At 36.3% G+C, this 23867-nt stretch overlaps 3 protein-coding genes and 1 long non-coding RNA gene across 8 annotated transcripts; 2 read left to right on the top strand and 2 right to left on the bottom strand.

Moving 5' to 3' along the window:
- The first annotated feature begins 1493 nt into the window (after positions 1–1493).
- On the top strand, positions 1494–6587 carry LOC114540671. Its single transcript, XR_003689089.1, has 3 exons — positions 1494–1646; positions 2203–2358; positions 6480–6587. It is a non-coding gene; the product is annotated as an uncharacterized LOC114540671 (long non-coding RNA).
- A 9295-nt stretch (positions 6588–15882) lies between these two features.
- LOC114540664 (uncharacterized protein C8orf34-like) lies at positions 15883–20423 on the top strand. 4 transcript variants are annotated; one of them, XM_028560786.1, is made up of 9 exons: positions 15883–16077; positions 16552–16662; positions 16763–16820; positions 17149–17301; positions 17871–17996; positions 18127–18274; positions 18646–18703; positions 18878–19034; positions 19131–19186. In XM_028560786.1, exons 1-8 carry the CDS (start codon positions 16018–16020, stop codon positions 18998–19000), a joined length of 837 nt encoding a protein of 278 aa, XP_028416587.1. In that variant the 5' UTR covers positions 15883–16017; the 3' UTR covers positions 19001–19034; positions 19131–19186. The 4 variants fall into 4 exon arrangements, with proteins under 4 accessions (XP_028416587.1, XP_028416588.1, XP_028416590.1 ...); XM_028560789.1 differs by lacking the exons at positions 15883–16077; positions 16552–16662; positions 16763–16820; ... (2 more) ...; positions 18127–18274; positions 18646–18703 and adding exons at positions 19273–19307; positions 19375–19428; positions 19513–19556; ... (2 more) ...; positions 19937–20084; positions 20165–20423 and having other exon boundaries at positions 18884–19034; XM_028560788.1 differs by lacking the exons at positions 15883–16077; positions 16552–16662; positions 16763–16820; ... (2 more) ...; positions 18127–18274; positions 18646–18703 and adding exons at positions 19273–19307; positions 19375–19428; positions 19513–19556; ... (2 more) ...; positions 19937–20084; positions 20165–20418 and having other exon boundaries at positions 18884–19034.
- A 169-nt stretch (positions 20424–20592) lies between these two features.
- Positions 20593–22638, bottom strand: LOC114540665 (oxidation resistance protein 1-like). Of its 2 annotated transcripts, XM_028560790.1 has the most exons (8): positions 22606–22638; positions 22401–22448; positions 22186–22283; positions 22007–22094; positions 21722–21874; positions 21413–21508; positions 21259–21332; positions 20593–21039 (listed from the first exon to the last, which is right to left on the bottom strand). In XM_028560790.1, the coding sequence occupies exons 3-8, from the start codon at positions 22275–22277 to the stop codon at positions 20904–20906; spliced, it is 639 nt and encodes a 212-aa protein (XP_028416591.1). In that variant the 5' UTR covers positions 22278–22283; positions 22401–22448; positions 22606–22638; the 3' UTR covers positions 20593–20903. The 2 variants fall into 2 exon arrangements, with proteins under 2 accessions (XP_028416591.1, XP_028416592.1); XM_028560791.1 differs by lacking the exon at positions 22606–22638 and having other exon boundaries at positions 22186–22280.
- LOC114540663 lies at positions 22388–23693 on the bottom strand (the record flags this gene model as incomplete). The annotated part of the gene is made up of 3 exons (XM_028560785.1): positions 22388–22448; positions 22606–22792; positions 22883–23693. Coding segments are annotated over 3 exons (1059 nt in total), but the record flags the coding sequence as incomplete, so codon positions are not given.
- Positions 23694–23867: the final 174 nt, after the last annotated feature.

Raw genomic sequence — 23867 nt, 5'->3', positions numbered from 1 at the left:
GGCGAATATCAGGGAACAATTCACTGCAACAGGCCTTTCAAGCACGGCTGTTGAGCTCCTCGCAAATAGCGTCAAGGCCTCAACCACCAAATCTTACAACTGTTCGTGGACTCAGTGGAGTCGCTGGTGTGGTGAACGGCAAAGTAATCCCCTACTTTGTCCAGTAGAGGACATTCTAACCTTCTTAGCGGAACAATATTCTAAAGGCAAACAATACAGAACAATCAATGTTCTCCGGTCAGCAATATCTTCGGCACATGTCTACATAGATAATAAACCAGTGGGTCAACATCCATTGGTGATTAGATTAATGAAAGGCATCTCAATTTCCAGACCACCACAACCCCGTTATCAACACACCTGGGATGTACAAAAAGTGACCACCTATTTAAAAGGTCTTGGCGAGAACGTGTCCTTAACATTGAAACTACTATCACAGAAGTTATGTATGTTAATGGCATTAACATGTCCAGAAAGAAGTTCCATAATGGCTTCCTTAGATGTAAGATATATGCGTAAATATCCTGAAGGGACTAAGTTTCTACACACAACATATCGTAAACGATCCCACAAAGGCCCTCTGGGAGAGTCAGTTTATCCGGCTTTCGACCAAGAATCTCAGCTTTGTCCTGTTCAATGTTTATCACATTACCTCGAGAGAACTAAAGCATGGCGCCCCTCATCGGACAATACACAGGATTTGCTATTTCTAGGGCTCAAGAAACCACATAAGCCGTTACATCGGCTACTCTCTCACGTTGGCTCAAAGATGTCCTTTATCACGCAGGGATTGCAGAGAACATATTTAAAGGACACTCGGTACGAGGCGCATCGACATCAGCAGCAAAGCAAGCCGGCCTGGATATCGCTACAATATTGTCGATGGCCGACTGGACGAACACGACAACATTTAATAAATTCTATTATAGACCATCTCTTCCTATTGCGTTTGGGACAACAGTGTTATCCACTTCCTCGAGTATAAATAAATAAGGTGTTTTTGGTCTTATAGAATTGTTGTTCGTCTGCTTTACAATCTACCAATTGTATTCCATACATTTCGACCGGAGAGTGTGAAGTATAATTTAAATTATACCAAATTATGATTATACGAGCACTCGAAGGGAGAAATGTATGGAACCCGACCCAATCGTACCTTTACCCACCCTGGTAAATAATAGACGTACATTTACAGGATTTGCGAACAACTATTACTATACTTATTCATGTTGTCGCGTTTCTCATTATTGCTCTGATACAAGTCGAAGGGTTATGCGGGGGGGCCTACTTTATGCAAGGGGCCTTCTTCCCGCACTTTTTTCTTCAGCCCCAGTGCTTTTTATGTGTGGCTCCGACACGGAATGACTCCGTCATACCAATTGTATTCCATACATTTCTCCCTTCGAGTGCTCGGATAATCATAATTATACGGGCGCGCCGCTTCGCGGCGCTGGTATAATTTAAATTTTTTCTCATATTTTTTTGCAGGATTTCGTCAACGAATGCAAGGTGGAACAAAGTATAACCGAAAGAACCGCGTTTTTCTGTGCAATTGGAATGATGAGGATCCTGGAAAACATTCACGACTGTGGCATTATTCATGGTGATGTCAAACCAGATAATTTCGTTGTTCTCGAAGACAATGTGTACGAACATTCTTTTATATAACCTATAATTGGGATTTCGTTTTAAATTAATTGGCCCATTTGTTTACATTTTTCAGGCTAAGCCAATCAGAATGCCTAATTTGAAAAACCGCGCGCAAATTTCTGTCTATAGTGGAAAATAGTCTTATATATAAGATTAACACTGTCGAAATTTTTGCAATGATTAATGCTAAGTTGCCAGATAAGATTATTGTTTCGAAAAATTTCTAGCAAAACCTTTAAAACCTATCTTTCAAGAATTTCACACAAATTTTGACATTGCATGTAATCCGGGAAATTTTGATATTGCATGTAATCCGGGAAATTTTGGCATTGCATGTAATCCGGGAAATTTTGACAGCGCATGTAATCCGGGAAATTTGGCATTGCATGTAATCCGGGAAATTTTGACATGTAATCCGGGAAATTTTTGCATTGCATGTAATCCGGGAAATTTTGACAGCGCATGTAATCCGGGAAATTTTGACATTGCATGTTATCTTTTAAAGAATAGTTACCTTTTTTCCATAAGCTTGACGAAATCTTGATGTTTTAGTGGCAGCGATGAAGAATTATGCCGACTTGGATTGATCGATTTTGGATGTGCCATTGATCTGGAGCTATTCCCCCGGGTACGCGTTTCAGTGTTGGCAAAAATACTGAGTCATTCGAATGCATTGAAATGAGAACTCAAAGACCTTGGACAACTCAGGTGTGTTTATGCAAGAAAAAATAGCGACACAAACTGGCCTGGGGGCTGCAAAGTTCGCGAGCTATCCCCGTTAAGGCATGTTCACACGATCCAATTTTGTCGGAACCAAATCTGGGGTCGGTTGTATGAAAGACGGATATAGCACTATATATAGTGTGTTTTTTTCAATCTCTTTAAAATCGCCTGTTGTTTGCTATAACTTTGATTAAATCTTAGTGTTCCTAAATCGAGGATCCTCTTTAAAAATTGTCTATTTCAAAAATGAAATTTTATCGCTTTTCGAGCATTTTTAGAACGGTTGAAAAAATCAGTATCCGGTGGATAGCGCTATTCGACTTTCATACAACCGGTCCCTGATGGATATTTTATGCCTATATGGGCAGCAAGTCAACTAAAGTCAATGCAGTACGTTTGCTTTTGTTATAAGATTCTTTAATTGATACGCGAGGTACGAGATCTTTACAATAGTTTTAACTAAAGTTCGCTAATGTTCTCTTCTTTCTCCGTTCTTCTCTTCTCTTCTGATTATTCGTCCTTTCGGATCTCGTTGTTTTCTGTTCTTGTCTTCTTCGTCAGTTCTGTCGTTGAGCTTCCTAACGTTTCATAAGTTAATCTTTACTCCGTCAGTCCACTCCGCTAGTCTACTGAAGGTTCAGGTGCTGTGCACGCCCTTTTATAATGAGGGTTCAGTGACTCTTGCATACGTCATCAACCATAGTGGGCTGATCCTTATCCAGCCAATCAGCGTTGTACATGTAACCAGTGGGTTGGTCTTAGAAGCTCGTTCCAGCTCTCATATCTTGTTTATTTAAGGCGTTGTCGCACTAGTCGAGTTGGTCTTCTGCTCAATCGATCAATACTTAAAAATGTTCACAACTTAAAATTTCATCATCAACAACTAGTAAAATATACCAACAATACGTCTGTGAACAATATCTTTTAACTTAAACTATTTTCACTCTTATTTTATCGAATTGAACTTTGATGACGTAATCTATTACATGCTTGACCGAGCAACATTTTTAACACAATTGATTGACATATGAACTTGAATGGCCTACAGCACGCACACTTTTTTAAAGAATGCGACCATTAAGATAAGTGACGACTTAGATGTTTATCCAGGTATTATTCTGAGAGGATTATAAATATTTTCCCTTATTACTTATTTAATCCCACGATATGTCATACATGAAAGGGAAAGGCGATTAATGGTTGCGAATGGGCCGAAATTATATTTACTCGGGCGTCTTGTGGCAAAAATTAATCACTAATCCCTGTCATGCTCTTGATATTCCTATTTTTACAGCTATTTTTATATGCATCTCTAAACACAATAAAGCCTTGCGTAACAATCCTCCTCACCTAGAATAAGCTGTCCCCAGCTTCGTGTGAGCTATAACGAACTTATATATGTCTACAAATTTGCACTATTTTTGAGCTCGGCGTGGCTATCACGGGCATATTACCAAATGCCTAATAACTGAGACATACATAGTACGTGTTGTTATTCTACGACAACACTACATAATTGATTATACGAGATACAACTGATCTAAATATAATTGACTTATGCCTACATGCACCTCAGGGGTAATCTAACTATGATAATGTCATATAATTATATAAAAAACACGTCAGAATATAGCAATATTAAACCAAAACTAGTGTGAAAACAAGGGGTAAAAATTTCCTGTTTTCCTGAATGTATGTACCAGGGACTTAAGCGAAATTATAAATTTTGTAGATGCAGTCAGAAAGTGTACCCGAAATTATTCGAATTTCATAAAATATCTTATCATTGCAACAGCGAAAATTGTATTCAGATTCTTGGTTGATCAACTCACATAACAGGAAATTATTATAAAGCTCTTCCGACAAAACATCTCTCCATAATAATAACCTAAACCTATATATACGTCTTAATAATTCTTCAAAATATTTCAACTTATGCAAACAAATTTTATACGTATACTTCTTAATATTACTGAAACTCATTTTATTTTAAACGTCATGGATAGCAAACCAAACTCCAAAATGTAGGTTTTCATCGACAATATTAATACCGAGTCTACATAGAGAAAACAAGAATTTGTCTAATATTTAAGCTTTTGGCTTGAAAAAGAATTATAATCCATTACAACAAGTTTGGGAGACCCTTGACTGTCCCGGGGGAAGAGAAAAATGTATGATCGACGAATGACGCACAAATAGAGGCGTCAGAATTAAATTTGTATACTGACCCAATTAAAAACATGCATGCGCTATCCTACGGCAACATGTTTAATCAGCATGCTGAGTATACCTAAGAAATTTTAGTTGAACAGCTATACTCTCGTGTTTGATATTATGGAACATAAACAGACAAATTACAAACATATACGTGTAACATGACAATAACAAAAGCTGATATATATTATACAAATCTTAAAATTCGTCCAATTTCATGTCCATGTACAAGCGTTCTAACCATCAGGAAGGATCCGGGGAACTCTGAGATTTTTCTGCCGCGTCTCAGTAGCCGTTGCATAACCACGGAGGCTTCCACTGGTGCGTCTTTCGCTGGATATCAGCCTGATTCATAACATTAAGGAGCGGGTAGGCACGGTCGTATTCGTCTGCTTTCGACTGATGAGAGGTGGACCATGTTTCCAATCCTTGTTCAAAGGAGCTGTACACTGGGTTGTGACCATTTGTTTTAGGCCAGCAACTAAAATATGAGACAAGCTCTAGCATTGCCGTCAGTAGAAGTATTGATGAATAGAAGAATAGCGTTTCGTTCGGCCAAGTCATCTCGCTGTTTAAGCACTCGTTTCTAACCAATGTTCGAAATGACGATTGTTCTAAATTCTTCTGAATATTTGGCGGACTAATTGAGTTTGTGAAAACGCCGATCCTCCACCAAATTGTTAGAAAGTTTTTTATTTCTACGCGAGGTAGTGGATCGTTACAATAATTCAACTAAAGTTCGTTACTGTTCTCTTCTTCAAATTTTGATCTTGATCGTCGTTTAAATTGTTCTTGTCTTCTCTTCTGATTATTCGTCCTTTCGGATCTCGTTGTTTTCTGTTCTTGTCTTCTTCGTCAGTTCTGTCGTTGAGCTTCCTAACGTTTCATAAGTTAATCTTTACTCCGTCAGTCCACTCCGCTAGTCTACTGAAGGTTCAGGTGCTGTGCACGCCCTTTTATAATGAGGGTTCAGTGACTCTTGCATACGTCATCAACCATAGTGGGCTGATCCTTATCCAGCCAATCAGCGTTGTACATGTAACCAGTGGGTTGGTCTTAGAAGCTCGTTCCAGCTCTCATATCTTGTTTATTTAAGGCGTTGTCGCACTAGTCGAGTTGGTCTTCTGCTCAATCGATCAATACTTAAAAATGTTCACAACTTAAAATGTTTATCATCAACAACTAGTAAAATATACCAACAATACGTCTGTGAACAATATCTTTTAACTTAATCTATTTTCACTCTTATTTTATCGAACTGAACTTTTGATGACGTAATCTATTACATACTTGACCGAGCAACATTTTTTAACACAATTGATTGACATATGAACTTGAATGGCCTACAGCACGCACACTTTTTTAAAGAATGCGACCATTTAGATAAGTGACGACTTAAGACTGTTTATCCAGGTATTAGTTCTGAGAGGATTATAAATATTTTCCTCTTATTACTTATTTAATCCCACGATATGTCATACATGAAAGGGAAAGGCGATTAATGGTTGCGAATGGGCCGAAATTATATTTACTCAGGCGTCTTGTGGCAAAAATTAATCACTAATCCCTGTCATGCTCTTGATATTCCTATTTTTACAGCTATTTTTATATGCATCTCTAAACACAATAAAGTCTTGCGTAACACTTTATCAATAACAAACTACATTCCATATGTCAGAATTGAATTGGATCCGACAAAGTTGGATCGTGTGAACAGACATTTATCCTATAATTAAAGTTTGATGAAATATACAATTTTCGTCATGAACTTCCACTTGCCATGCAAATCTTCATTTCTTTATCATGCTTTGACGATCATGCTCTTATCAGTCACTCATTCTCTGCATGGTCACCAAGATTTCTCACGTCTGTAATTATTTTCCAATATATAGGTGGACACTTACGGCATGCTATGCAGTTTACATTGTCTGATATTTGGTGATTACATGAAGGTTTACCAAGAAACGACGACTGGTCGTTGGAAGACTACGAAATCCTTTAACAGGTTGGTTTTAATGTTTTAGAATTTGTGCCAAGCTTAACCATGCAATGTTCGCTCTGTATTAAAAATAAACTTTGTTTCACAAATTTCACAAGGATTTTAGTTCCTTATAAATTACATGGTGTCGTAAAAACGCTATATAATTTATTCAAAATCAAGTCGTCGTATTGTTCTAAAATACGTTGAAGTAGCTGCAGAACATTAATTATAAAATATGCCATTCTTACCTATGAGGACCAGGCTTCGAGGTTGGGTTTCATATATGTCGTAATTCGTCGGCGATATTCTACTATCCATTGTCAGCGACCAATAAATAATGGTAATTGCACTGAGTGGAGTGCAATTTGAAATAAAACATGCTGAAATAATGCTACTGAGGTTATTACACAGTTTCACGAAATCGTATCCCAAATTTTTCTATATTTCGTAAAATTGGTGGTTGAGAAAACTACAATAAATGATCGTTTATTTTTAAATTCCAGGACCTGGAACAGAGTTTTGTGGAACAAGCTGTTTGATATGTTTTTAAATATTCCAAGTTGCGATGACCTGCCATCGCTTGCTGCTATCCGCCAGGAATTTCAAGAATATTTTAAATCTGAAGAAGACGACGACGTGGAACAAACGTGTGATGTAAACAAAAGACATATATGAATGATCTGTGAAGGGATACTTGACTTGACTATGAGACATTTCCATTCAGGTTGTGTTATCTGACGATGCAACAACATCGCATGTTCTTGTAAATTTATATTCCGTTTCTTGCACACATATACGTGTAGTACGAGGTAGTAATTTTCTCTCGGACAGTCTCAGTAATTTTCTCTCGGACCTCATTATCACCAGTCCACTGCTTCGACTTCGGGATGGCTAATCAAAATTGTTGAACTGAATACAAAACTGTTGGGCTTCTAACTTCGGTTGAGGTTTCTATATTGGCTATGCCTATAGCCACGTTTACACTAAAGCCTATGGCCAGGCTTAAGCCTATAGGTGTAAACGTTATTTATTTGACCTGGTATAGGCCACAAAATCCAGGCCCACAGAAGGTGGCCTTGACCAGGTCTAGGTGTGAACGTTGTTATCCGAGTCGAGTCTGGTATAGGCCAAAAATGAAGCCCACACACAGAAGGTTGCCTAGACCAAGTCCAGAGATGACCCGGAGCATGTTTTTTTCTAATGTGAATGTACTTTTGGCATGTTCATATGAGACGGGCCAGTCCGGTTAAGCCGGGCTGACTCGCTTTTGCTGGCCCGCTTCATGTTTTCATATGAACCAGTGGGATCTCGCCAGAGCCGGGCTGGCCCGTCTCATATGAACAGGCCCTTTGTTTGGTCCTGACCAGTTCAACTTAATAGTATAATCTGCAGATCATTAGGATCTGACAAATTTGTATCATGTGAACAGACCTTAATCTTGTACGGCAGCAGGCAGCTGAAGTCACAGGATTGACTTCGACCTCGAATTTTCAACCTTTATTAGAATAACTTCTGTTTGCTTGCTTTCTCTGCTGTGGATGCATCTGCTAATTCCATAAAATTAACCAGTTTAGAAAATTCAGCGTGAAGTCGACAAAAGTTCTTCATCCTGACAAGTCCGAAAATTCGATCGAGAATTAACTCGGAGACAAAATTTCATCCAGCGAAAAAATCCAGTATCACATAAAAATATCCTTGATATATGTACCTCGCAGAATAATATAATTTCCAATAATAAATGCAGATACCATAATACAGTCGGGGTAACTGCAGGACCTGAATATAGTGCAGCATGTTGCCGAAATAATTTGCGTTAATTGTGAAAAATTAAGTATAGACAATTCGTAAGATAAACAGAAAAGAAATCATAACATTTGTCATTGTGCGACACTTGAGGGGCTATTTGCTATTTAACCAGCACCCTGTTTCAAATCTCTTTAGTTTACAGCGGCTTCTGTGCTTCGGTTCTGCGCATAACATTGGGGACCCCATGATTTAGAAATTGCCCAAATTTGGCATGTTATAACAATAGCCGACTCTGAACTTTTTCTGAGGGCCAAAAACACATTTATGCCCAAGAGCATCAACTGTATTACTTTATATTAACTTTAAAGGGCAATCTTTGTATAAAAAGTAAAAGGAAAGGGTGGACACTTCAGTCATTCTTCTGATTGGCTTAGATCAGCGGGTATAAAATATATTTCAACTCGGCAAACTTATCATTTTAGCCCGCAAAATACACCGCAATGCCCACCAAAGCTAATATAATTTGCATTTCTTTGAGCATAAGCTATCTCTTATTAATTTAGAAATATAGTGAACTGAAAAAGTAATAAATATTGTCACGACAGGATATTTTAAATGTGAAGACATGTTTACATCACAAAAAACACTGGTATTGTATACATACTATATGTTAGTTCCTTCGCTTTGGATAAAACCCTTCACCTGGATATAACCCGCGTTTTCATATCAGATGAATTTAATTCACAAGAATTTCTATGTAAGGTGCCTGGGTAGGTGCAAAATTCTAAAGGGTATATATATATAGAAACTAGAATTTGAATAAATTATGTGAAATATTAATATCTATGGTCATATAAGGGTAATTGCGTGATCGCACGAGAGTTGACGAGAGAGCTGTTTGTATATAGAAGCACAACACACACTCAAGAAAAAAGAATTCTTAAACAAAATCACTCAGTCGTATAAGAGGTAATTGTTGTTTAAGGAGATGATGAAATACTTCAAAATGTATATTTCAATTTGACCAGCACAGCTTCTTATGATGCCGTTCGTTCGGCAACTCTCGTTCATGCTTTTATTAAAGGCCATATTAAACTAAGATCAATCTTTGTCAATTCGCGGTGTTCTGCAGTTGAATGCTCGGGTTCATGCCGGAGAATTGACTTTCTGATTTCTTCATTTTCTTGGTGTTTCGAACGTAGTACATTCCTCTGCAAAATCAAAGAAGAAAGTGTTAACTCGGCTTATAAAATAAACTGTATCACACATAATTAGTGCTTGTGTAAAATTATGTCACAATTAGTCCATTTAGCAAACTTTGAGTAGCAAAATGACACTGGGTTAAGACAACTCTTTATAGCTTCAGCCCGGCATGTTGTAAAACCTGGACTGGACTGGACTTGTAAAACCTGGACTGGACTCATTTGTAAAACCTGGACTGGACTCATTTGTAAAACCTGGACTGGACTCATTTGTAAAACCTGGACTTCATCCTAGGACCCCCCCCATTCTTAAGGATTTACTTCCGTATTCAAGAAAATCCTTAATGTTGCTGGTTTTGTATGTAAGCTAGATATAAAGGTGGATATAGAAATATAGTAACACAATGATTTGAAAAAATAGCTGATGCAATAGAAAATTAAATTTAATAGGACAACACACAGTAAACTGTGTCGATCACAGTTTTTTCTATAGACCAATTGCGAAACTTAGTAACCGCGCCTTCGTGCAACATGGAAACGAGGCTTTTTATGCAAAAAACAATATTTGTATTTTTTGCAGTACAAAGCTATTCGCCCAGTTATATGCCGTTTTTCGCCTTTGTTTTACATATTTTTCGATTCCTTTCAACTTGGTTTCATCGTTGTTATCATAGTTTTCAGGTTAGGAAGTTTTGCCTTTCAATTGAGGCGTTTTTGTGGTGTTTTCATTAATCTTTTCGTCTGCTTTCGTCGGGGAAATATAGAAAAGGCCGACACAAACTCAGGTAAAAGTTTAGTTTTTCCAAACTATTTCGTCTCAAGTTTTGAAAATGTATTTCATTTTTCTCCCTCTTATTTGTGCAAAATTTGGCGATATATATTTGGTGCAAAATCTATGTTTTTTATGTCAAAAATTATTGAAAAGTGACAGTCAGATATATAATTTTCAAACCTGATGACTGAAATGGCTTCATTTATCCAAATTTCTTCACAAATATCACTGTATTTTTTTTCTTTATACCACAGAAATACTGTTAAAATGTTCAAAAGTAACTGACTGAAATGTTTTTGTTTATATTCGTTTTAATAAAGTACAGACGATGCATAGCTTGCATGCCGGCCTGAAGGCCGAATTTTATAAAAGTCGAATTCGAATGCATCTGAGTTTGCATCTGAATTCTGCATTTTTGTTAGTACAAAACATTATTCTTTCTATCTACTACCATGCAATAGATGTTTGATAAGGGTGAACAAGGAATACTTGAAAAGGAAAGGATTCCGTTCCCCATCGTAAACGGAAAAACACTTGCGAACTCCGGTTTAAATATTTTTCGCTTTCGGCTTTGCCATCATGTAAAGGTGTATCTTAAAAAACGCTGCAGCTCGCATTGTGGCTACCTTTATAGTATGTTATTGCGGGAAAAGGAATATTCAAATGGCAATTCAAAATAGACAATGATATTATGTCTTGGTTATAAGTATTTTACTATCCATGTCATGCATGTGTGCAAAGTTGCAGAGTTGTTTTGTTTTTCAGTCGACATCACATGTACTGTAGTCTATATACACAGGGAAAATAAACATAAAACTCCGTTGCTTATTTTATCTTTTATAGTTTTTGTCAACAGATTTCTACTATTTTTTGCTGAGCTGTAAAATTGCTGTCAAATTACATCTTATCGATCGATAAAATTGGTATAAAAAGATTTTAGATGAGAAATGTGAACATGGTGGTTTGTTCGATCGTGACTTTTCAATAATTTTTGACATAAAAAACATAGATTTTGCACCAAATATATATCGCCAAATTTTGCACAAATAAGAGGGAGAAAAATGAAATACATTTTCAAAACTTGAGACGAAATAGTTTGGAAAAACTAAACTTTTACCTGAGTTTGTGTCGGCCTTTTCTATATTTCCCCGACGAAAGCAGACGAAAAGATTAATGAAAACACCACAAAAACGCCTCAATTGAAAGGCAAAACTTCCTAACCTGAAAACTATGATAACAACGATGAAACCAAGTTGAAAGGAATCGAAAAATATGTAAAACAAAGGCGAAAAACGGCATATAACTGGGCGAATAGCTTTGTACTGCAAAAAATACAAATATTGTTTTTTGCATAAAAAGCCTCGTTTCCATGTTGCACGAAGGCGCGGTTACTAAGTTTCGCAATTGGTCTATATATACCATAGGCAGCCCAGACTTTGACTTGCGCGTGTGATACTCGCGCGCGTGTCGCGGTTACGTTGTTTACTTCGTCTATATATTATGACAAGGTAGGAAAGAGTTTATCAAAATATTACAGATATACCTTCGTAAATGTATAATTATCTAAAAAATTACTTGAAGAAACGCCACAAAAACTACAACCTAATAATCACCGATGATTAAACTACATTATCCTGCAGTTTCCATGTTTTTAAACAACATCTAAAGCCTTCAAATTAGCGAAATAAAACAGGAATTCATACGGAATTTTGAGAAAACTATCCGAGGGTCACTCCGCCTAAGGAAACGTCATCTTTTTTGAGATATTAACTAAACGCTCATTGGTTCTCATTGGTGGTTCTGCAGGTAAGCCAATGAGCGTTTAGTTAATATCTCAAAAAAGATGACGTTTCCTTAGGCGGAGTGACCCTCGGATAGTTTTCTCAAAATTCCGTATGAATTCCTGTTTTATTTCGCTAATTTGAAGGCTTTAGATGTTGTTTAAAAACATGGAAACTGCAGGATAATGTAGTTTAATCATCGGTAATTATTAGGTTGTAGTTTTTGTGGCGTTTCTTCAAGTAATTTTTTAGATAATTATACATTTACGAAGGTATATCTGTAATATTTTGATAAACTCTTTCCTACCTTGTCATAATATATAGACGAAGTAAACAACGTAAGCGCGACACGCGCGCGAGTATCACACGCGCAAGTAAAAGTCTGGGCTGCCTATGGCTATACTGCTATAATATCAACAATTTTTATATTGTATTTATAATATTTTATACTTTATAATGATCTTCTGCAAGTCAATAATTAATGTTGTTTATTAATTTATATCTCTTCGATAATTTTACCATTAAAAAGACATCTAAAAGTCAATTCAACTAGTATTGGCTCTTTTAGAGTCCATTTATGCTAGTGTATGAGTGTGATAATATAGAGTAATTTTTACAGTGCATGATTATATTGATAACTTCTCCACCACAAAAATTGTAAAATTTGATACAATTAAGTAAAATAGGCTTTATTAGAAATACACAGGGTGTAATTGTGCATATATAGGGCTAAATTGATAAGAGATAATTGAATAAGGTAGAATATCACAAAAATAAACTAAACTACAACTGATTCTGTCAATTTTTAATTATGAGCCATATATAATAAGGTGACAGAACATATGTTACATATCTGAAAAGCCAACTAAATCATTCCTTAACTATCTATAAAAACAAACTAAACTACAACTGGTTCTGTCAATTTTTGTGAGCCAGCTAGATATTAAGGTACGGGCCCAGATGCGACAACGATTTATTATTTTTGGTTTTGCATTTTCGAACTTTTACTTTACATTTTCGAACTTTACTATTTCCGTATTAAGGTGACAGAACATATGGTACATATCTGAAAAGCCAACTAATTAAGGGCCTGTTTATATGTTCCGGTCTAGCCGGGACGGGATGTTTTAAGATGATAAATGTTTTAGTCAAGGAATCTTTTAGTTGGCTTTTCAGATATGTAAAATAGACTAAAATATGTTCTGTCACATTATATATGGCTCATAATTAAAAATTGACAGAATCAGTTGTAGTTTAGTTTATTTTTGTGATATTCTACCTTATTCAATTATCTCTATTTAGCCCTATATATGCACAATTACACCCTGTGTATTTTATGCACAATTACACCCTGTGTATTTCTAATAAAGCCTATTTTACTTAATTGTATCACATTTTACAATTTTTGTGGTGGAGAAGTTATCAATATAATCATGCACTGTAAAAATTACTCTATATTATCACACTCATACACTAGCATAAATGGACTCTAAAAGAGCCAATACTAGTTGAATTGACTTTTAGATGTCTTTTTAATGGTAAAATTATCGAAGAGATATAAATTAATAAACAACATTAATTATTGACTTGCAGAAGATCATTATAAAGTATAAAATATTATAAAATACAAATATAAAAATTGTTGATATTATAGCAGTATAGCCATAGAATATATAATTGTATAGAAAAAACTGTGATCGACACAGTTTACTGTGTGTTGTCCTATTAAATTTAATTTTCTATTGCATCAGCTATTTTTTCAAATCATTGTGTTACTATATTTCTATATCCACCTTTATATCTAGCTTACATACAAACCAGCAACATTAAGGATTTTCTTGAATACGGAAGTAAATCCTTAAGAATGGGGGGGTCTTAGGATGAAGTCCAGGTTTTACAAATGAGTCCAGTCCAGGTTTTACAAATGAGTCCAGTCCAGGTTTTACAAATGAGTCCAGTCCAGGTTTTACAAATGAGTCCAGTCCAGGTTTTACAAATGAGTCCAGTCCAGGTTTTACAAATGAGTCCAGTCCAGGTTTTACAAATGAGTCCAGTCCAGGTTTTACAAATGAGTCCAGTCCAGGTTTTACAAATGAGTCCAGTCCAGGTTTTACAAATGAGTCCAGTCCAGGTTTTACAAATGAGTCCAGTCCAGGTTTTACAAGTCCAGTCCAGTCCAGGTTTTACAACATGCCCTTCAGCCCCGTCCACGATGGCTGATTTCCTTTGCCAAATTTCACGCGGGACAAGTATATTTTTCCCTATAGTGAATGCATAATTTTATTACGGCAAAGAAGTTTAAAAAAAAGTACTCGAAAATGGTGGTAACTTCGTCATCGTGAGAAAGCTAATTCAATATATTTTTTAACCATTTTGACCAGAGGAATGTCGGAATATACAGTCTTAAGTCTTTGTCTGAATCGGGAAATAAAACGGTCAAAAGGTGTGACACGGATTTTCATGACGTATTGTCGTGACCTTATAAAAAAAATTTTGTGTAGGTAAAGAAATCATATGGTTTGCGACACCATACATGATTGTGATTGACCAATTCTGTCAATACGTTCCAATATAACCAGGGAGCAGCAAGGCAGCGTCTTTAAATAACTTGCCATTAAATGTCGTGTAAAAACTGCCAAAATTAGACAAAAACACTTCTCGACGTTTCGATCTAAGGGCATTCGTCAAGGAGGGTCCAATTCACTTGTTGACTTTAAAATTTCAATGTACAGGCCTCATTAATCTGGCATTTTTGTCACACCACTTGAGAAAGTCACCAGAAGTTTGGTATGGAGATCATAATCTTGTGGGTATAAACTGGGGCATCCAGTCGGTACAAGTTAAATTTTCAACATGTAAAAAAACTGTTAAAGGTCCTTTATGAACTTCGAAGGTTTGTGAACTTTTTATAAACTTTTTAAAATTGTTAAAAAGAGTTGCTTCGCATTTTTATTTGGTGGTCAATCACTCAATCTCGATAATCTCCGACAATCTCCGACGATATTTCGACATATTCCGACGTTTTCCGATCTTAAAATTTAGAAAATTTAGATATATGAGCTTCTTGTAATTACTCCGGCGTCAGCGACGGAGTTGAAAATTCGCCCCGTATTTTTTTTTTTTATTTTTCGTCGTCGCAAGTGTGTAATGGCGCGAAATATACTAGTACTTAAAACGTGTATGTGACCGTATTTATCTACGTCCCAGTCTATCTCCAAGAGTTGTGGTGCACAGCTTTGGCTAATTTTCCAATGCGCGATTCGATTTCGCTCGCATGATACGGCAATTCTCCAAGAGGAACAAATAAACCGTTCTTTTCATGCTGCGATTAAGTTTAGATTGAATTGGGGTAAGAATATATTTAATACATGTAGACCCGGTCCTATTTTAATAATATCGCTGCTATTTCGCCGTTTAACAAGATGATGTGGTCGTGTATGGGCGCGTTGACACGTCGCGTAGTTTGCACAGGATCGAAGATTTAATACAACTATATAAGCGCGAATTCCAAAGGCGAAGTGTAAGACGAAGCGAATGTATCATGCGGTTTATTTACATTTTTGAACAATTGAACTTCTATACTGCGATGTGCTTCTGAATTTCGCGATCGAACATTTAGGTTCGTAAGGCATGAGGCATCTAAATGCGAATATGTATGCGAAACAATACGCGAACTGTATTGTTTATGTCCAGAAGCTCTATATTGAAGACTGGCACGTGCGCCGGAGTTAACGCCAGAACGGCGTCTTGTTTTTGTGAACTTTTGACGTAAGCGAACATGAATATTTTGAAATTTCATCTGGCAACACTGTGTCGTCATGTTGCTATCATGCTATGGTTACCCGCGTAACATGGCGGCTGTATCGCGAGTTGATTTACACAACTGAAGTTGAACATAAAATGGAATTTTAAACTATTTTCTTTTCTATTACTGTGTATAAATACGAGATGGCTGCAATAAGAGTTCAGAACTACTTAAAAAAGCATAAAATTGGGCCGTTATTCGAGGTAAAAAGATTCTTTTAAAACGAAAATTGATCATGTGTATTTTGCTAGCGTTCATTTTCTTTATATACTATGCGTTCAGTTTAATAAAACTTGCGTTCCTCAAAGCCTGTGTTTTCCGTTAGTATCTCAGAAGTTAAAGATTTATGAAACCTGTTTTATACGTAAGACGAGGCGGTGTTACTTATAGTAAAATTTGAACTTTGGTGTTGACATTTTATTTCGAAATTCGACGTAGATGCTGGGAAATTGACAAAAATCCTCTCTCAAAAATACATGTTTGATATTTTACAATTACTGTATTCATAGCAGAGCTGCCAGCCTTCAGAATACCTCTAATACTATACATCCGTAAAAATTACTTCATTTTTCAGTAAAAGTATAAGAAAATTATTTCAAAAATATACGACTTTGAAAGCCTTTTATAGACAAGCTTTTCTGTGCGGAAATAACAATCATGGATTGAGTTGTGTTTAGTCATTAATGGCAAGAGTCATTCAGGACACACCAGATGATCCAATTGGATATATAATTGAAATTCTACAAGTAATGCATAAGAAACAAGCCAAGCAACTTGAAAGTAGTTTTGTAAGTTAATTTTTGATTCAATACAAATTTGCTACATCAGTGATTGCTGGCATTTTTCATTGGTTCAAAGAATAAAATTTTACTAATTTGTTACATATAGAATAATCACATGTCACCCAGATCATCTTCAAGGCAGACGTATCATTCACAAAGTGGGGGTTAGTATACAATTGTATAAATTTTGGTGTGAATAGCATTTGTTTATTAATACCAGATATTTCTTGATAATTTAAAACTGTTTCAATAAAGCTTTTAGTTGTTATATTCTAAGTTACAGACAGAACAACAAATCTGGCTACTTATTGTTGCCTGTGAACACAAGGCAATTAAAATACAAGGTTTTTAATGTGCAGATTAAGAAACGACTATACAAGATAATGAAGATATAACAAACCTCATATTGATTGTACTGCATGGACACACATCTTTCCAATTTACAGTGAAAATTCATCCATCCATTTTTTTTTTAAACTGGATCCATATTAGGTAATAAGAGGAGGTCAGATCATAATTTGGCTGCATCCTGGTCTGCTGGTGTGGATCAACAGGAATCTAAAAAACAGGATAATCAATTGAGAACTTGGACTGGAAATTATTTTAAAACTGTTAAGAATGAAACATGGTCAGGTGATAGACAAGGTTAGACTAGTTGAAGGTAGATGTCTCATCTAGGATTATCAAATTTAGAAAACAAAGCTTTGTAGCATCTGTACACTTTTCTTAAACCATTCTGTGGTATGTCCAGTGATTTCACTCAACAGTTACACAAGAGACTATGGCAGCAAACAGTTAACATAAAGACCATATCTGCCTGTGTCCCATTTGCTAATGCTTTTGGATATATTGACCTGATTTAGCTTTCTATCTGGATGATTTTGCTTCTCCGTTGCATGAGTGAGCAGAAACAAACATTTAGTAAAACTGTAGTTCAAACTTCAACAAGAGATATATTCTCACCATTGTTAGCGTTCTTTCCTGGACACATTTTCTTAAATAAATCCTCGTCCATGAGGGTTTGCAATCAAATGTTCGCAGCCCTAGTTCAAAGTTATAGAGTGGTTCATCCAGCCAAATTGTATTTTTCTTGTCCGCATTTTTCTTGTACTGCATCAACCTGAATTGAAGAGCAGAGAATGCTGATAAATAAAACGGATTTTATATAATAAACACAGGCTAGAAATTTAAAGCAAATCTTACCTTCTCTGCAGAGTCTAAACCTTCGTGGAACAATGACACTCGCGTTCCAACTAAGGACTTTGATGAGCTGTTTCAAATGCAGAACGAAGGTGCAGCTCAGATCAAATCCTCGCCAAATCAAGATATATATCGTGGGGGTAATATATCATTTGAACACTGCCGTGTTTAGTTCGTAGCGCGTGAAATTTCATCATTACTTCCATAATTTGAACGGCCCAGTGCCCGGTGGTACGTCGTTGTAAGGAATCTTTCTCATGAAATGTTTAGTTCGAAGCTGGGACGACGGCGAGAGCAGACGTTCTGAACAAAAGATTTCATATGAAGCAGATGACAAGGATGAATTAAGCAGCGAACTTCGTTTGAAATCGAAGCAATCAGATAAAGATATTCACCAACCTGTATCAATGATATCGGGGTACGAGTCTTATTCACTCACAAAATTCGGATAATGTTATCCCATGCACTAAATCAGAATTACGCCTCGTGCAGACGAGCGAGATTTTCTTCAGAAGTTTTCTTGATGATGAAGTTCTATCTGCACGTGTGAGCGTTAAACAAGGGCTGGGTCAAACCTCGCTCTTCTTATATACCTGAACATAATGAGGCATAAAAACAATAGATAATGAGATTTTAGCTCATTACCTTTTGTTTTTAATGCATTTGACGCATGACACGTGTGACGTTCAGAATAAAATGCTTTGACATCGCTGACTGTAGGTGATTAACGAGAAGTAATTACATCATATTGTTGTCTTCAAAACTAACATTCGTCTGTCATTCCTCCAGGGGTCGATCTATAAAAACAAGCAGACAAGAAGTTGAGAAGCACCGCAAAGAATTACAGGTTGAGACTGCCTCGCTAAATGCTTGAATTCGCTTGGCAGTGTCGGTGGAAGTTGAATCTTGTATACGTTTTGTTTCCCTGTTTTTTTAGAAATCGTCTTCCAAGGCGCGAGACTTTCACAGAAGTGAACCTCTTGTTTCGTACATAGTTTAAATCAGAAATATTTACGTTTAGGCGCTGCTGTTGGAAGATGGTCCGGGGAAAAAGAAAAGAAGTACAAAAAATTCCTCCCCTGAAGAACGTGGAACAGAAATAATTGGAAAGAATGGAAGATTTACAGAACGAAGGAGTAAATGAAACGCCATCTCTCAAAGGAGCTAAACTCGATAAAGTAAATTTAAACTGGTCCATGAAGCAAAACTATCTTTATTTATAATTTTTCCTTTTATAGTCTTTTTTAACATGAAATATCTTACTTCCTTCTTAGTTAAAACGGATGGGAAATAAAGAAGTTTCCGTCACAATTTGTGCAAGATGTGCCAGGTATTCTTACATCCTGAAATAAAAAGTATTTTCACGTTCAAAATCTTCAAGAACAATGTCTATTTTAATACTCTCTTTTCTTTTAGAATAATTGGTGATAACGATAACAGTTTGTCTGAAGGTATAACTAATAAATATCTAATTTATCACACAGATTTTACTGAGATACAGTTTCCTTTTCATTGAAGCCGAGAGAGGTGATTTTAATTCAAGGCTGTTCGACGATCTCAACAAAAAACAAGGTGGATTATAAAATGATATCATATTATCAGAATTAGGAGCGGATAGGTGGAATTCAAACTAAAAAGGGCTTGTCTTTATTTTAGACCTCAATGATCTTGACAGTGCTTCTGAAACAAGTGGAAATATGGTGAGTATTTAGATGATGATAGCTCTGGTGTTTTCTTGTGATAACCATATCCTAGAGCTTGCCTAATTTGATTGTTTTAGGGATTGAGGGAAAGAAATACGTGGCCTTTGTCAGACAGTGAACGTATGTGACCATAATTTACTGCAGCTAAATGTGTCTCGGATGTGACCAATGATGCATCTTTTTTAAATATAGAAGAACTGACACCGAGAAATACCGTGTCTTTCAACAAGACGTTTGATAGATCTTTCCCAAATGGATCTGAAAATGGGTTCAACAACTCTAGGTACCTTTGTTTGTTCGTGGTGTTTCAGTCTTTTAATGATGACTTACCAATTAATATATTTCATTGTTTATTCCTATGATTGACGAATCTGCAGTGACATCTTCGATGATGATATTCCAGTTGAAACGCAGCGATCATCGCGGTCAAAGACGTCGTCACGAAGTCGCAACAGTCATTTCGACTTCACAAAAGCAGCTGGAAATAGCGGCTGGGGCTTAGGTGGTGACGAATCTGACAACGAGGTAAGGATTCAAAGTACTATTCATATATGCCAAGTTTTCATATATTAAGTTTAATGTTAATATGTATATATATATTTCAGAGTAACTATTCAGATACTATGCAGCCACGATCTAAGTCACAGGTCTCTGGCAGTATTAAAGGCCGTGCGTGGAACAGAAACTCTGGGAACATCAGTGATGACGACAGCACGATGACGTGATCTGGGCGCTTTTTGGAATATTGTTTTGATGTTTTCATCAATAATAATCATTATGACGTAGAGTAAATTATTAGAGTAAATTAATGTTAGATTATATATTGAACGAGGTATGACTCGTTACACTTAATGTTTAAATTATTAGAGGAAATAAAATTAATAGATTTCACCTGCTTTTCCCCGGTAGAAAACGTTGTGCTTGTACACTCCACGCATTTTCATTCAACTTAATTTTACTGGTTAAAACAGCGCCACACGACTCAAAAGAAATTAAATTGATAAAAGCATTCAAAGCAATTCAAATTCACAAACTCTTCTTCAAGGTAATAATTATAATTTCATTAAATAAATTCATTTTCTTAAACCTTCTCCATTGGTTATCTATAGCGCAACAATTCAGGACGTCACCTTCGGAAATATTTCCTGCAAACCAGATCATTATTTATGGATTATTTATAGAGCATTTGTATGACATATTATGACGCAGTATTGTAACACGGTTACGTGTTTTCAAATTTACCATAAACTTGATTTATAATTGGATTTATCACTAACAATTTTAAGAGCAAAAATACATATACTGTATTCTTTTAACACTATTTATAATTTTCACTTATTTATTTTACTCAAAGCACCAAATCTCCACACCACTGCATAGAAAGTCTTCTTTAGTGCTCAAAGGTTCATTGTTGTAAGTCTTACAACGATGGCTACTCCCATGATACAAATCCTCATCTAACCACAGACCAAAATTGCCTCTGCCGAAAAATTATATGCTTTAGATCGATGTTACGAGGTTGAATCGTATATAAAAATATTAGAATAGCTTTATTGGTTTCTAAATCACATGCTGGGGATGATAGACAGAAAGAAATCTTAAATGTTAAGATTAGATCATTTTTTCAAAATTAAGAGGATCTTATCTTAGTTGTTAGTCTACTTTAGTTGGTAAAACAAAGCCTGAGATATAAACTTACTGGCCACCGCCAAAAGCCAAGGCGTCCATGTCTCCTTTGATGAAAAAGTTATTCTCGCCACTCCAACGAAAGACCTGCAGAATAGAAAGGATTATTGAAGATTCGTTAATAAACGAAACACAAGTCTTGTGTAGGATAAACTTGTTGTTCTTACCTTGAAATGCGGATGAAACGTGTAGAGAAAGCATTCTCCTGTGCCATAGAAATGTTCACTCACAGCAAAGGGACTGGAAGCGAACGCTCCAAAGACCTAAAAAGATCATCCATTTTGAAATATGTACAAGTAAACAGACCTCACCCATACTGGATAGATCTATCAGTTCTAAACTGTTCTTCCTAGAGATCCAGTAGGGATCACTCTTATTGATCCAGTGTTACTACAGGAGGAAACCTAAACTAAACTAACTTTATTTATACTGGATAGCTCTATCAGTTCTAAAGTGTTTTTTCTAATTGATCTCACCTGGTGTGAGTCATCCAAGATGATAAGCAAGGCTGGTGTGTCGTATTCTGCTAATGTTCGATATAATGTCTTCAGACTGATACCATGAAGATATGTGCTGTAGATGAGGCGCCAGCTGTGTCCAATCGTACGAGACGGAAGACACTGAGAAAGCTGAAACAGAGAGATTAATAAAATCAGATACTGTACGTTTCACTTCTCTTCATGAGTGATCAAGTGTTGCTACAGGAGAAAATTTGTGAAAATCAGCGGAAAGCTGTAGAAATCCCTAACAAGAGTGCGTACCTGTAAGATATGCGAGTCTGTGAGAATTTCAGATTTACCAATAACTTCAGGCATTATCGGTTCTTCCATCGAACACATACTCCAGGAACTAAAAATATTGGAGAATCGTCAGCACAAGTCTTTCTCGTTCCAGGCAACTCACAGGATATATATCACTAGATGTCAGAATCTTTACAAACCTTGTTCTTCTCTCTGGTTCTTTTGTTTCTGATTTCTTTTTCTTCTTTTTCTCCCGACTGTGAGTTCTCTTCCTCGTCTTTCGTTGATTCATCTGCTTCTAAATCAGGTTCAAAGCTCCGTGGTCAACCAGACTGCCTTTACAAGTTTCCTGTTCATTTTTTTTAATATCGCCTGGCAAGAACGTCTTCAACGATATCAATTTTAATCGACGTACCTCTTTTTCCGGGCTGCCGGAGAAGAAATTATCCACAAGTTCAAATCCCTGGAAGGAAAAATGATTGACACATTGTAAAAACCGTATGGTAAGTATTGAAACAATAATTAAACCAGCATATTTCAGTATATTCGATCTTGCTAAGGTATTAGTTCGCCCATGACGCGAGAACGCCAGATCACTGGATTATGACAGTATCACTAACCTTTCACAAGGAATGGAAAACCAGAATTCTCTTTTCGTCGTTGCTCGTTGAATTGCCTCATGTGCAAAACGACAGCACACAGGACGGTGTTCCCGCCAACACGATCTCTTTATTCTTACGCACAAATATTTAGGCATGTCCGCGTAATGTTCTGATCTTCTTGGAAAGACGCTGTCCTCTAACGATTCTATAAAACATACAAAAATAAAACTTGAGCAAACAAAAATACACAAATAAGAAAATAAGGACAACGCATCAGGATGAAAAACAAATTTACCAGAGTTGTGCGGATCTATCCACTTATGACCATCACTATCCACTTCATCAACATCATCTTTACTTTCATGTATTCCACTATCTCTAGATATCCCCTCTCCATATCCTTCCTTATCTGTTTCCAACCCTTGTTCAACCTCAGCATCCTTATACGGTCTTAATTTAGGAGTACTGTACATTTGTAGTGCTGGATCAGTTTCGCTTTTAAAATCAAGATCTTCCTTCGCTAGACCTGGGCTCTGGCTAGATGATAGTATGACGTCATCTGAGCATATTGCGTCAGATGACGTAACGTCTGTTTCAACAGAATTGTCAGTTGTTTGCTGGGAGCTCATTTCAACTGAACTCAATGTAGCTCGTTCATAGCCGATTTTTGAACATGACTTTGCAGTCATTTCATTTGAAGTCCTATCTTCTAATATTTCAAGGTCTTTTTCATGTTTACTTGAAACATTTTTCAAACAATTTTCTCCCTCTTCTAAACGTCGTAATCTATCTTCGTTTCCTAAGTCAATATCTTCAGTTTTGCCTTCATTCTCTGAGGAATCATTATTACTCTCCATTACTAAATTGTCTTCTTCTTGAAGTGTTTCTTTCACAGGACAAGTTTCGTCCGTCGTCCCTCCATGAGTCTCCTCCGTGAGTAAAACACTCTCTGTCGTCTCACTTAAGGATTCCATTGATTGTTCCTGGGACGTTGATGGATCTGTTGGGGTAATTGATTGATGTGGGGACGTTGAGGGATGCAACGTACTACAGCTATCCTCTTCCTTGATGTCCTCCAAAGCATGAGAGGTTTGTCCAGGAAGAAACTGAAAGAAAATCATTTTACACGTTGTAATACAAACTTATGTTCTTTATTACGAAGTAAATTATAAAGCTTAGACTAGTTTCACAGAAGTTAAGCAATTATTCTGGTAAATGGATCAACTGAAAAGGATATTTATTCTTCAGTTAGTTCAGCAAGATTTTGATTCAGCAGTTAA

Source organism: Dendronephthya gigantea, unplaced genomic scaffold (genome assembly GCF_004324835.1).
Source record: "Dendronephthya gigantea isolate DGI-Jeju-01 unplaced genomic scaffold, DenGig_1.0 000246F, whole genome shotgun sequence".
Lineage (NCBI taxonomy): Eukaryota > Metazoa > Cnidaria > Anthozoa > Malacalcyonacea > Nephtheidae > Dendronephthya > Dendronephthya gigantea.
Note: the sequence above shows the minus strand (reverse complement) of the source record. Positions and strands in the feature narration are given on the sequence as shown.

Coding starts and splice junctions, on each gene's coding strand:
- LOC114540664 (XM_028560786.1), top strand. CDS start 16,018: ATGGCTGCAATAAGAGTTCAGAACTACTTAAAAAAGCATAAAATTGGG. Junction 18,275..18,645: donor CCTGTATCAATGATATCGGG/GTACGAGTCTTA, acceptor TCATTCCTCCAG/GGGTCGATCTATAAAAACAA. Junction 18,704..18,877: donor AGCACCGCAAAGAATTACAG/GTTGAGACTGCC, acceptor ATTTACGTTTAG/GCGCTGCTGTTGGAAGATGG.
- LOC114540665 (XM_028560790.1), bottom strand. CDS start 22,277: ATGAATCAACGAAAGACGAGGAAGAGAACTCACAGTCGGGAGAAAAAG. Junction 21,333..21,412: donor CGTTTCATCCGCATTTCAAG/GTAAGAACAACA, acceptor TCTATTCTGCAG/GTCTTTCGTTGGAGTGGCGA. Junction 21,040..21,258: donor TTGGCTTTTGGCGGTGGCCA/GTAAGTTTATAT, acceptor ATTTTTCGGCAG/AGGCAATTTTGGTCTGTGGT.